Source organism: Somniosus microcephalus, unplaced genomic scaffold, assembly GCF_052327205.1.
Source record: "Somniosus microcephalus isolate GS21.2 unplaced genomic scaffold, FLI_Smic_1.0 unresolved_chr4, whole genome shotgun sequence".
Taxonomy (NCBI): domain Eukaryota; kingdom Metazoa; phylum Chordata; class Chondrichthyes; order Squaliformes; family Somniosidae; genus Somniosus; species Somniosus microcephalus.
Genome location: NW_028225182.1, coordinates 40,494,796 through 40,509,091, shown reverse-complemented (window position 1 = coordinate 40,509,091; position 14,296 = coordinate 40,494,796). Strand labels below are relative to the sequence as shown.

The 14,296-nt window shown below is 50.5% G+C and overlaps 1 protein-coding gene across 4 annotated transcripts in view; it reads right to left on the bottom strand.

Annotated features, from left to right (window-relative positions):
* The window catches only part of LOC147090601 (polyamine-transporting ATPase 13A3-like), a 98,674-nt gene that overhangs the window by 20,684 nt on the left and 63,694 nt on the right, over positions 1-14,296 (bottom strand). For 3 of the 4 annotated variants that reach the window (XM_085977370.1, XM_085977368.1, XM_085977369.1), the window contains 6 exons: positions 14,089-14,131; positions 12,226-12,335; positions 12,000-12,096; positions 10,992-11,064; positions 8,210-8,387; positions 3,979-4,172 (listed from right to left, as the gene is read on the bottom strand). In XM_085977370.1, the coding sequence (XP_085833496.1) occupies positions 3,979-4,172; positions 8,210-8,387; positions 10,992-11,064; positions 12,000-12,096; positions 12,226-12,335; positions 14,089-14,131 (695 nt within the window). Of the gene's footprint in view, positions 1-2,533; positions 3,130-3,978; positions 4,173-8,209; positions 8,388-10,991; positions 11,065-11,999; positions 12,097-12,225; positions 12,336-14,088; positions 14,132-14,296 lie in introns of those variants that run through there. The other variant, XM_085977372.1, reaches the window with a different exon arrangement.

Here is a 14,296-nt window from a genome sequence, read left to right as displayed (position 1 = left end):
ACGTCATTCCTGCCATCCCAGGTATCAGCCTGGTGAATCTTCGCTGAACTCCTTCCATGGCAAGAACATCCTTCCTCAGATAAGGCGACCAAAACTGCACACAATACTCAAGGTGCGGTCTCACCAAGGCCCTGTACAACTGCAGCAAGACATCCTTGCTCCTGTACTCAAACCCTCTCACACACACAAACACACGAGCAAACCATCCCACATCCCCTCACGAATGCCTGCATGGGACGTAAGCAGCGCCACCCCGTTAGACTCAGCTGGGTAGCGGGTGGGGGGAGGCGGTGGCGATGAGAGCGCCAGACGCACTAAACCCCCCAAACCCCTCGATTAGATTCCAGCCTGTAACTCACTCCCGGGTATCTGTTATTCTATATAGAAACCCCCCGAACCCCTCGATTAGATTCCAGCCTGTAACTCACTCCCGGGTATCTGTTATTCTATATATAAACCCCCCCGAACCCCTCGATTAGATTCCAACCTGTAACTCACTCCCGGGTATCCATTATTCTATATATAAACCCCCCGAACCCCTCGATTAGATTCCAGCCTGTAACTCACTCCCGGGTATCTGTTATTCTATATATAAACCCCCCGAACCCCTCGATTAGATTCTAGCCTGTAACTTAGTGCGTGTTGTTTTTGTGACATACCCTCGATTGGAGGGCCACTGGGCGAGTGGCGTGTCATGCAGTTTGACAGTAAAGTTTGTGACTTCGAAGTCGGGAGCATGGGCGCACTCCCCCTGCCACGACGCAGATTGAAAGGTTGCTGGCAGGTCAGCGACGCAGCAAGCGGCATGTCACAGCGGGAGTAGGCCATACGGCCCCTGAAATGGTCGACCACTTATCCTGAGACTATGCCCCCTGGTTCTAGACTCTCCAGCCAGGGGGAAACAACCTCTCAGCATCGACCCTGTCAATCCCCCCTCAGAATCTTATATGTTTCAATGAGATCACCTCTCATTCTTCTACGCTCCAGAGAGTATAGGCCCAATCTACTCATCATACGACAGTCCTCTCGCGCCAGGAATCAATTAATAAATCAGGCCCCCGAGAGCGTCCTCGTACAGGAAACACAGAAAGCTAGCATGCAGGTACAGCAAGCAATAAGGAAGGCAAATGGCATGTTGGCCTTTATTGCAAGGGGGTTGGAGTATAAGAGTAGGGAAGTCTTGCTACAATTGTACAGGGCTTTGGTGAGGCCACACCTGGAGTACTGTGCACAGTTCTGGTCTCCTTATCTAAGGAGGGATATACTTGCCTTGGAGGCGGTGCAACGAAGGTTCACTGGATTGATTCATGGGATGAGAGGGTTGTCCTATGAGGAGAGATTGTGTAGAATACTCTCTGGAGTTTAGAAGAATGAGAGGTGATCTCATTGAAACATACAAGATTCTGAGGGGGATTGACAGGGTAGATGCTGAGAGGTTGTTTCCCCTGGCTGGAGTGTCTAGAACTAGGGGGCACAGTCTCAGGATAAGGGGTCGGCCATTTAAGACCGAGATGAGGAGGAATTTCTTCACTCAGAGGGTTGTGAATCTTTGGAATTCTCTGCCCCAGAGGGCTGTGGTTGCCGAGTCTTTGAGTATATTGAATATATAAACCATGAGCACCAAGCTCATGGTCTACAGAGCAGCAGTGATACCCACCCTCCTGTATGCCTCAGAGACATGGACCATGTACAGCAGGCACCTCAAAGCACTGGAGAGGTACCACCAACGTTGCCTCCGCAAGATCCTGTAATCCATTGGCAGGATAGGCGCACCAACGTCAGTGTTCTCGCTCAGGCCAACATCCCCAGCATCGGAGCTTTGACCACGCTCGACCAGCTCCGATGGGCGGGTCACATTGTCCGCATGCCCAATACGAGACCCCCAAAACAAGCGCTCCACTCGAGCTCCGACACAGCAAGAGAGCCCCAGGTGGGCAGAGGAAATGCTTCAAGCACACGCTCAATGCCTCCTTGAAAAAGTGCAACATCCCTACCAACACCTGGGAATCCCTGGCCCGAGACCGCACAAAGTGGAGGAGAAGCATCCGGGAAGGCGCCGAACACCTCGAGTCTCTTCGCCGGGAGCAAGCGGAAGCCAAGCGCAAACAGCGGAAGGAGCGCACGTCAACCCAAGCACCCCACCCATCCGCCCCTTCAACCACCGTCTGCCCCACCTATGACAGAGACTGTAGGTCCCGCATTGGACTCATCAGTCACCTGAGAACTCAGTTGTAATGTGGAAGCAAGTCATCCTCTGTTCCGAGGGACTGCCCAAGAAGTCAAGCCAAGTAGTCAAAACTGCCCAACGCATTACCGGCACCCGGCTACCGACCATAGAGCATATACCAGAAACGCTGTTTACGGAGGTCACGGACCATCATCAAAGACCCTACCCACCCCAGCCACAGTCTGTTCGCCCTCCTGCCATCTGGGAGACGTTACAGATGCATTCGCACCCGAACAACCAGATTTTGGAACAGCTTCTTTCCCAGGGCTGTCATCCTACTGAACTCCACAAATAAACTCTAAAGCCTGCACATCTGCCAATGCACTTTATTATGGTTATGTTTATGTTAATGTATTACAAGCCAAATGAATGTTGAATGTTTAAATGTCTTAATCTAAATGTACACTCTCGGGAGCCGCAAGCCTACATTTCGTTGTACTGCACTTGTGCACTAACAATGACAATAAAGTTGATTATTATTAAGAAGAAGATATTCAAGGTTGAGATAGATAGATTTTTTTGGACTCTAGGGGAATCAAGGGATATGGAGATCGGGTGGGAAAGTGGAGTTAAGGTCGATGATCAGCCATGATCTTATTGTGAGAAGTCACACAACACCAGGTTATAGTCCAACAGCTTTATTTGAGATCACAAGCTTTCGGAGCGCTGCTCCTTCGTCAGGTGAAGTGAAGAGATGCATATAGGCACAGCATATATAGCCAGAGAACACTGCCAGATGATTACAGGTAATCTTTCTAACTGCCCTTTATCACACCTCGGCAGAGAGATAATCACAGCAATCAAAGGTATGAATGGTGTCCAAACAGGTCAGTCAGGAAAACATTACATCAAAGAACAATGAGGTGGGGTCACAAGGGGTCAAATGTTGCAGATGCTGGGGTCTGTATGAAAAACAAAAAACAAACGGAAATCACAGCAGGTCCGGACGCATCTGTGTAGCATCTGCAACATTTGACCCCTTGTGACCCCACCTCATTGTTCACAGAATCACAGAATCTACAGTGCAGATAGAGGCCATTTCGGCCCATCGAGCCTGCACCGACACATATCCCACCCTATCCCCGTAACCCCACGTATTTAATCCCCTAACACTAAGGGTCAATTTATCATAGCCAAATCAACCTAACCTGCGCATCTTTGGACTGTGGGAGGAAACCGGAGCACCCGGAGGAAACCCACGCAGACACAGAGAGAATGTGCAAACTCCACACAGACAGTCGCCCGAGGCCAGATTTGAACCCGGGTCCCTGGCGCTGTGAGGCAACAGTGCTAACCACTATGCCACTGTGTTCTTTGATGTAATGTTTTCCTGACTGACCTGTTTGGACACCATTCACACCTTTGATTGCTGTGATTATCTCTCTGCCGAGGTGTGATAAAGGGCAGTTAGAAAGATTACCTGTAATCATCTGGCAGTGTTCTCTGACTATATATGCTGTGCCTATATGCATCTCTTCACTTCACCTGACGAAGGAGCAGCACTCCGAAAGCTTGTGATCTCAAATAAAGCTGTTGGACTATAACCTGGTGTTGTGTGCCTTCTCACATTTGTCCACCCCAGTCCAACACCGGCATCTCCACATCATGATCTTATTGAATGGCGGAGCAGGCTCAAGGGGCCGTATGGCCTATTCCTGCTCTTACTTCTTATGTTCTTAGCCCACGACTGAGCCAAAATGACAACCCCTAAATCGCACCCAACACAAGCCGTGCGCGGGCGTTGGACTCACAGTTTCTGTAGACGGGCTGTCGGAAGGGCTTTCCCTTCGAGAACACAAATGCAACTGCCAGATACTGGCAACAGGAGACAAAAAAAAGTGTTGTGTTTTCATAATTCGAGATATTGTGCTCGTCCACTTCGGTCTCATTGTGGACTGAAATGCTGGTGTTTGTCAGCTCGTCGCCCCGGCTCCGATTACAAGCACTGAGGAGAGAAAACAAGTCGCTTACAGTTAAACAAAGTCCGTGTGCCGTGGAGGTTTTTTGGCATAAAAGTTGTTGTTCGTTCAAACCAGGGACGACGGCCATTTCAGGCATCCGGTGTCAGCATGCACTCTCAGAGCGGACACAGCACGGGTTAGACACAGAGTAAAGCTCCCTCTACACTGCCCCATCAAACACTCCCAGGGCAGGTTAGATACAGAGTAAAGCTCCCTCTACACTGTCCCATCAAACACTCCCAGGGCAGGTACAGCACGGGTTAGATACAGAGTAAAGCTCCCTCTACACTGTCCCATCAAACACTCCCAGGGCAGGTACAGCACGGGTTAGATACAGAGTAAAGCTCCCTCTACACTGTCCGATCAAACACTCCCAGGGCAGGTACAGCACGGGTTAGATACAGAGTAAAGCTCCCTCTACACTGCCCCATCAAACACTCCCAGGGCAGGTTAGATGCAGAGTAAAGCTCCCTCTGCACTGTCCCATCAAACACTCCCAGGGCAGGTACAGCACGGGTTAGATACAGAGTAAAGCTCCCTCTACACTGTCCCATCAAACACACCCAGGGCAGTTACAGCACGGGTTAGATACAGAGTAAAGCTCCCTCTACACTGTCCCCATCAAACACTCCCAGGGCAGGTACAGCACAGGTTAGATACAGAGTAAAGCTCCCTCTACACTGTCCCCATCAAACACTCCCAGGGCAGGTACAGCATGGGTTAGATACAGAGTAAAGCTCCCTCTACACTGTCCCGTCAAACACTCCCAGGGCAGGTACAGCACAGGTTAGATACAGAGTAAAGCTCCCTCTACACTGACCAATGAACGCGTCTCAGCTGCAATCTCAAAAAGGAACTGGATTGATATGGATCTGAACCAATTTCATGAAGGAAGTAAAAAAAAGAAAACCTGAACTCAATGTCAGAATATTCTGCAAACACACAGCAGCGTCTGGGAGGGAAAAGACTAAATGTTGAGTGAACCAGAGGTAACAAAGGTTCACTACTCGAAAACATGAACTTACTGTCTCTCTACAGACCTGCTGTGTCCTTGCAGGGGTTTCCATGGGACCCGTACAAGCAGTAGAGAGCTGCTGACTCCCAGCAGTGAGTGATCATTGCAATCAGGCCACGAGTATAACACAGTCTTGTGTAGGGTTTCACGGCTTTTTTTTTTCTTTAAATGCTTATGGCATCGCTGGCAAGGCCAGCATTTATTGCCCATCCCTAGTTGCCCTTGAGAAGGTGGTGGTGAGCCGCCTTCTTGAACTGCTGCAGTCCGTGTGGTGAAGGTGCTCCCACAGTGCTGTTAGGGAGGGAGTTCCAGGATTTTGACCCAGTGACGATGAAGGAACGGCCGATATACTTCTAAGTCAGGATGGTGTGTGACTTGGAGGGGGACTTGGGGATGGCGGTGTTCCCGTGCGCCTGCTGCCCTTGTCCTTCTCGGAGGTGGAGGTCACGGGTTTGGGTGGTGCTGCCGAAGAAGCCTTGGCGAGTTGCTGCAGTGCATCTTGTAGATGGTACACACTGCAGCCACGGTGCGCTGGTCGTGGAGGGAGTGGATGTTTAAGGTGGTGGACGGGGTGCCAATCAAACGGGCTGCCAGCCAACCCTACAACATCTCGCAGCACCCCAACCCCAGCCCTCCCCAGGTGGCCTCGTGCGTCCGTCTGAATGCTCTCGGCGGGCTATTTGGCTGCTGCGGGGGGGCTTCGCAGTTTCAGCTGACTCTGATCCCCTCCTCACCCGGCACTGACAGACACACACGCCAGCAGGGAGCGCCCTGGATGGCCATCAGGAGCGCTCGGTTTTACACCACAACTTACCTGGTGGAATGTCCCGAAAGTGCTTCGCGTAATTAATTACCCTTTGACGCGCATGAGCTGCCGTTGCGTAGACGATCGTGGCAGCCATTTTTGCGCACAGCAGGATTGCCACCGCTCCCAAACCCGCGATCTCCACCACCGATAAGGACGAGGGCAGCAGGCGCATGGGAACACCACCACCTCCAAGTTCCCCTCCAAGTCACACACCATTCTGACTTGGAAATATATCGGCCGTTCCTTCATCGTCGCTGGGTCAAAATCCTGGAAATCCCTCCCTAACAGCACTGTGGGAGCACCTTCACCACATGGGACTTTAATTAGTTCCTGGGATGTGGGTGCAGTGGGGAAAGAGTTAAACGGACATCGCTGGCAGTTTCACTGAATGGTGTAATAATCTCAGTGGTAAGCTTTTTTCCAAGTTGCTGAGCTGGCAGTTGAGATTACCTAGCCGGACATGGATGTAAGTTCTGTTATGGCAGGAAAGTAAAACAATGAGTTGGAAGTAGAGGCCTGGAGAGGCAGGAAAGGAGGACAATGAGTCAGAAGTACAATGTTGATGAAACCCCATCTGGCATAAACGAAGGTCATAGGTGCAACAACAGCTTGGGGGATAACGGACATATACCTTTCCGATAATAAAGGCGGTACTTTAATGTAACGCGGCATAGGCGACCAATCAGTGAAGATGCATGCGGGCCAAGGTCCAATCAGGTGGCAGGAATGAATTTTGAATGAGCTGGACATGTGTGTTGTAATGTATAAAAATGTGGCGTTTGCTGTACCAATTTGGAAAGGCCTGGCTAAGACAGAGCAGACCGTTTCCCCACCGGTGCAATAAAGACAACTTGACAACTTGTGTCGAGTGTTGGTTTAAAATACTCCACAACATGGGCGTCGCTGGCAAGGCCAGCATTTATTGCCCATCCCCAATTGCCCTTAAAGAAGGTGGCGGTGAGCCGCCGCCTTGAACCGCTGCAGTCCGTGTGGTGAAGGTAGTATACTTCCTTGTAGTGGTTTGGTAGAACTGAGTGGCTTGCTAGGCCATTTCAGAGGGAGCAGTTAAGAGTCAACCACATTGCTGTGGGTCTGGGATCACATGTAGGCCAGACCGGGTAAGGACAGTAGATTTCCTTCCCCAAAGGACATTAGTGAACCAGATGGGTTTTTATAACAATTCGGTAGTTTCATGGTCACCATTACTGATACAGGGAACTCTCGATTTACCGGCACCCAAACAACCGGAAATCTCGGTTAACTGGCAAAATTCAGGAGTAGGTTCAGGTAACGTAGAAACATAGAAGATAGGAGCAGGAGTAGGCCATTCGGCCCTTCGAGACTGCTCCGCCATTCAACGAGATCATGGCTGATCATCCAAACCCTAGCACCCGGTCCCTACACCAACAACCATCCCACCCAAGCCCTCTCCCCGTAACCCCACGTATTTAATCCCCCCTAACACTAAGGGTCAATTTTTATCATGGTCAATCAACCTAACCCGCACATGTTTGGACTGTGGGAGGAAACCGGAGCACCCGGAGAAAACCCACGCAAACACGGGGAGAATGTGTAAACTCCACACAGACAGTCGCCCGAGGCCGGATTCGAACCCGGGTCCCTGGCGCTGTGAGGCAACAGTGCTAACCACTATGCCACCGTGCATTTTCTTCATATTTGTGGCCGTTTCTTGATTCTTGGCTGTGTAATCGGGGGGTTTCTGCACTTGTTGCTAAGCAACAGGGACGCTTGGTGGTTCTTGCAGCTGTTGCTAAGCAACAGGGAAGCCTTGTTTTTGTGGCTGTGTACGGAGCTCTCGTACCTTTTAACTATAACTCTGTTATCCGGAATTTTTGATAAACCAGCACCACGCCGGTCCCGTCGGTGCCGGATAAAAAAGAGTTTCCTGTACTAGCTCTTTAATTCCAGATTTTTTTTAAATTAAAAGAATTTAAATTCCCCAGCTGCCGTGGTGGGATTTGAACTCAAGTCTCTTGAATCATTAGTGCAGGCCTCTAGATTACTAGTCCAGTAACATAACCGCTATGCTACCTACCCTTGTAGCAGTTCAAGATGAAGGCCCACCACCTCCTTCTCAAGGGGCAACTAGGGATGGGCAATAAACGCCAGCCTTGCCAGCGACACCCACATCCCCGAGAATGAATTTAATCTTTCCGTCGTCGCCGAGTGAGCCTTACTTTGAGGAGGGGGTCCACACCTCGTACCAGGGCTGTTCCTTAACCAGCAGGAAGGCCGCGACCTGGAAGGCCAGCGAGAGGAGGATCTGCATCGACACGGAGAGCAGCATGGGCACCGAGATCAGGTTGGACGGTGGCCTCTGTGGGACGAGCTCCTTCCAGGATGAATTCAAGCTCACTGCAAGGCAAGGAGTTACAAGGGCAGCGTTAGACTTCCCCTCATTTCTGGCTCCGAGCATTCCTCTAATCGTCCCAACAACCTCCCCCCATCCACTGCCTCTCGGCTCCAGATGCAGTATAACGTGGAAAAATGTGAAGTTATCCACTTCGGTGGGAAAAACAGAAAGGCAGAGTATTATTTAAATGGCGATAGACTGGGAAATGTTGATGTACAGAGGGACCTGGGTGTCCTTGTACACCAGTCACTGAAAGCAAACATGCAGGTGCAGCAGGCAGTTAGGAAGGCAAATGGTATGTTGGCCTTCATTGCAAGAGGATTTGAGTACAGGAGCAAGGATGTCTTACTACAGTTACACAGGGCCTTGGTGAGGCCACATCTGGAGTAGTGTGTGGAGTTTTGGTCTCCTTACTTAAGAAAGGATATACTTGCCATAGAGGGAGTGCAGCAAAGGTTCACCAGACTGATTCCTGGGATGGCAGGGCTGTCGTAGAGATTGGGTCGACTAGGCCTGTATTCACTAGAGTTTAGAAGAATGAGAGGGGATCTCATTGAAACATATAAAATTCTGACAGGGCTAGACAGACTGGATGCAGAGAGGATGTTTCCCCTGGCTGGGGGGTCTAGAACGAGGGGGTCACAGTCTCAGGATACGGGGTAGGGCATTTAGGACTGAGATGAGGAGAACTTTCTTCACTCAGAGGGTGATGAACCTGTGGAATTCTCTACCACAGGAGGCTGTGGAGGCCAAGTCACTGAATATATTTAAGAAGGAGATACAGGAAACTTTGGTTTATCCGGAGGTTGTATGTCCGGAAACCTCGATCTAACGGCAGAAATCAGCAGCCGTTTTGGTTAGGTTTTTTTTCTTCTCCTAGCAATTTTTTTTTGTTTTTTGTTGTTGTTAAAAAACAGTCAGGCTCTGGAAAGCGTCTCTGTAGCTTAGCAACAGCTTCAGAGACGCTTCCAAGGTACGGGCCGAGTGTTTACAAGCTGTTGCTAAGCAACAGTGTTTGTTGTCAGATACGTAGATGAAAACCTCCGTATCCTTCAACATTAGCGCTGGTCTATCCGGATGTTTTGATAGATCGGCAGCAGCTCGGTCCCGTCGGTGCTGGCTATCGCGAAGTTTCCTGTAGATAGATTTCTAGACATAAAAGGCATCAAGGGGTATGGGGAGACAGCGGGAATATGGTATTGAGATAGAGGATCAGCCATGATCGTATTGACTGGCGGAGCAGGCTCGAAGGGCCGAATGGCCTACTCCTGCTCCTATTTTTCTATGTTGCAATGACCCAAGCAGAGAGGCGAAAACAGGTTAAGCTATCCCCGGCTTGCCCCTCGTCATCCAAGCCATCCATGTCCCTCTTCCTAGGGCCCAGGCCATAGGCCTCAAGCCTAAATCCGCCCTTCCCTTTTCAAGCAGCGACGCCGTGCCAACCCTCCAGGGTTGGCCTGGAGTCTCCAGGAATTGAAAGTTAATCTCCAGGACACCGCTGTGAGCAGTTTTTTTCCCCATTTTCTTTGAAGACTTCTGTTTAACAGTTATAAAAATATTGGAGAGGGGCTGACAAGGCCGCTTGACTGGCAGTCAAGCATCATCCAATCGGGTGATGAAGAGTCGGCTCGCTTTCTGATTGGCTGAGAAGGTGGGGCATCATGAGGATTGATGTGTCGGGCGACCAATAGCGGGGCGGGGTTAATGTGATGGAACCTCCAGGAATACGAGTTGAAACCCTATTGGTCAGGGTTATAATCCATTTGCTTTTTTTTTCTTTGTGCTGATTTGAGGTGAGGGATAAGAAGATCTGGGGATTGAGACTCTTCCAAAGCAGCTCCTGCGTTTAGCACAGGGTAAAGCTCCCTCCATACTGTGTCTGAGTCCCAAACCTGAGGGAAGTGCTCGGAAACGTTGCCATTCGGCCCCTCGAGCCTGCTCCGCCATTCCACATCATGGCTGATCTTCGACCTCAACTCCACTTTCCCGCCCTATCCCCATATCCCTTGATTCCCTAAGTGTGCAAAAATTTATCAATCTCTGTCTTGAATATACTTAACGACGGAGCATCCACAGCCCTTAATTCCAAAGATTCACCACCCTCTGAGTGAAGAAATTTCTCCTCGTCTCAGTCCTAAATGGCCGACCCCTTATTCCGAGAATGTGACCTCTGGTTCTAGACTCTCCAGCCAGGGGATACATCCTCCCTGCACATACCCTGTCAATCCCCCTCAGAATCTTATATGTTTCAATGAGATCATTCTTCTAAACTCTAGAGAATATAGGCCTAGTCCCCTCATAGGACGATCCCTCCCCGTCCCAGGAATCAATCTTGTGTACCTTCGTTGCACTCCCTCTAAGGCAAGTATATCCTTCCTTAGGTAAGGAGACTAAGATGTACACAGGCTGACACATGTCCCTGTGATTCAGTTGGTAACCGGGGTGTACAGAGCAGGAGGTCAGAAGTCGGACTGCGCTCAGGTCCATTGGGGTCGAAGCCAAATGTTCAGCGTCTGCCAACATTCCCATCTCCTGGAACAAACACGGCCACCTTTCCAAAAACTCCGTCGACGCAGGCGTGCTATCCCGGCCCAGCCCTTACTCACTTGTGAACGCAATGGACATGATGATGGCCAGGTCGATGAACAGGTACTGCGCGTCTCCCAGATTGCTTAGGACCTGCAACCGAAGCAATTTAAAAAGTACATCACACAACATGACGAGCAGAAAGCTTTATTTATTACACTGTCACTGTGCGTAACAGAGATCGAGAACAGCTGGAATATCTCATTTACACACTGTCTGTTAACAGCTCGAATATTTTTTTTAAAATTAGTTCATGGGATATGGGAGTCACTGGCCAGGCCAGCATTTATTGCCCATCCCTAATTTCCCTCGAGAAGGTGGTGGTGAGCCGCCTTCTTGAACCGCTGCAGTCCGCGTGGTGAAGGTGCTCCCACAGTGCTGTTAGGGAGGGAGTTCCAGGATTTTGACCTAGCGATGATGAAGGATCGGCCGATATATTTCCAAGTCAGGATGGTGTGTGACTTGGAGGGGAATTTGGAGGTGGTGGTGTTCCCATGAGCCTGCTGCCCTTGTCCTTCTAGGTGGAAGAGGTCGCGGGTTTGGGAGGTGCTGCCGAAGAAGCCTTGGCGAGTTGCTGCAGTGCATCTTGTAGATGGTACACACTGCAGCCACGGTGCGCCGGTGGTGGGGGGAGTGAATGTTTAAGGTGGTGGATGGAGTGCCAATCAAGCGGGCTGTTTTGTCCTGGATGGTGTCGAGCTTCTCGAGTGTTGTTGGAGCTGCACTCATCCAGGCAAGTGGAGAGTATTCCATCACACTCCTGACTTGTGCCTTGCAGATGGTGGAAAGGCTTTGGGGAGTCAGTAGGTGAGGCACTCGCCGCAGAATACCCAGCCTGTGGCCTGCTCTTGTAGCCACACACAGTCTGATAACAGCGGGAATATCTCTCCTACTCACAGCGGGGAAGGATTGAAGCCCCAGCTTCCAGCCTCAGCCTCCCGGAGTTTCGCTCACCTTCATTTTCCTCGTCCACCCACCACACCCTCCATTTCATCAAAACCCCCAGAAACAGAAAGGTCATGACCTACCGAGTAAAGCAGTAAGACGGACAGGTACTGGATGATGCTGTACATAGCCATGAATTTAAAGACACAGAAGGAGGTGACCAGGGCTGCCCGGCCCTCTCTGCGGAAGAAAGATGCCATTAATAACAGCAGCAAAGCATAGACCGCACAAACCCCCCGCCCCCGCCCCCATCCCAGCTTCGAAACCCAGCGCGGAGGGTGCGTGGATTTCAGCCGACGTGTCGATTACCTGATGAGATCCGGCACGCAGGAAATGTCCGGAGTCTTCGAGGTGAAAGGCGACGCCACGGAAGCCTCGAGTTCCGAGAGGGAGATTCCGGCGTGAGCTCGCTTCAACGCCTGTGGCAGGAATACGTAGAATTACATCAAGTCTACAGCACAGGAACAGGCCATTCGGCCCAACTGGTGTTTACATCCACATGAGCCTCCTCCCACCCCTCTTCATCTCACCCTATTCCTTTCTCCCTCATGTGTTTATCCAGCTTCCCCTTAAATGCATCTATACTATTCGCCTCAACCACTCCCTGTGGTAGCGAGTTCCACATTCTCACCACTCTCTGGGTAAAGAAATTTCTCCTGAATTCCCGATTGGATTTATTAGTGACTATCTGATATTTATGGCCCCTAGTTCTGGTCTCACTCACAAGTGGAAACATCTTCCCTGTCCAATCCCATCATAATTTTAAAGACCTCTATCGGGACACCCCTCAAGCCTTCTCTTTTCTAGAGAAAAGAGCCCCAGCCTGTTCAGTCTTTCCTGATACAGAGATTGTCAGCATTAACCGCTAAGTGTCGGTGAGTACTGTACACAGCAGGGAGGAGGGCAGAGGGAATACGAAGCAAAGGAACACCACCAGCATCAGAAATATGAAGCAGCAAAGCCGGCTGCGTGTCTGGTACCTGCCTGTCTCTCCTTGAGTCTGTGGTGCACAGGATCATCTCATTTTACAGCACAGAAGGAGGCCAATCCCTGTTACCTCTAGACTTGTCTATTCCAGCGCACTGCTGGCTGGCCTCCCTAGTTCTACCCGGCATAAACTTGGGCTCATCCAAAACTCTGCTGCCCGTGTCCTAACTCGCACCAAGTCCCGTTCACCCATCTCCCCTGTGCTCGCTGACCTACACTGACAACCCGGTTGAGCAGCGCCTGGATTTCAAAATTCTTTTTTTCCCCCTTTGATGTACAGGAAACTCTTTTTTTAATCCGGCACCGACGGGATCGGCGTGGTGCCGGTTTATCAAAAAGTCCGGATTACCGAGAGCTATAGTTTAAAAGGTACGAGAGCTGAGAGCTCCTTATAGAGCAACAAACCCAGGCTTCCCTGTTGCTTAGCAACAGGTGCAGAACAATGGCCACAAGATCCAAGCGTCTCTGTAGCTTAGCAACAGCTGCAGCCACACCCGATTGCACAGCCACAGATCGAGGAAGGCCAGTACAGGAAACTTTGGTTTATCCGGAGGTTAACTGTCCGGAATGCTCGAGCCACCGGCAAAATTCAGGAGTCGGTTCAGTAAGTTTTTTTTATTTTCGTTGCTTTTTTTTCCCCACCAGTCAGGCTCTGCAAGGTCTAGCTAAAGCTGTTGCTTAGCTACAGAGACGCTTGCAAGCTACGGCCGACTGTTTAGAAGCTGCAACAGGGTTTGTTGCCAGATACGGAGCTCAAAAGCTTCCGTATTTTTTAACATTAGCGCTGGTTTGTCTGGCAGTTTTGATGGGACGGCAACAGCTCGGTCCCATCGGTGCCAGATATCAAAGTTTCCTGTAATATGAAGTAAAACTTCCCTGAACCTAATCCTGCATTTTGCCGGTTAACCGAGATTTCCGGTTATTTAGGTGCCGGTAAATCGAGAGTTTCCTGTATATGAACAAGAACAGGTCGCCAGGCACCATTCGCATCTGGCCCCGCTTCCCATTGCCCTGCTGACACTCACCGGCTAGACCTGCACAGCAGGCAAGGGCTCTCGGGTTAAGTACTGGAGGGCAGCGGGAACCCACTGATCGGGGCCGAACGTGAGCCAGCGCCCTCTGGGGGGGAGGGAAGAGAAAAATCTTGCAACTACGACAGAGAGGTTGAGCAGATCGGTTACTCACCCCGCAGTCGTTGGCACCGTCACCGCACATTCCCACGAAATAGCTGTTTGAAAACAAAAATGCAGGCACAAAAGTTTTAATTTGAACATATTGCAGAGCAGCTGCCTTACTTGCTCCTCTAGCACCCCCACCCCCTGCCCATCACTTCCCACCGAGGCAAACCCCAACAGCGCCGTGGACCGTCAGAGCCTTGAGCACAAAATCAAGG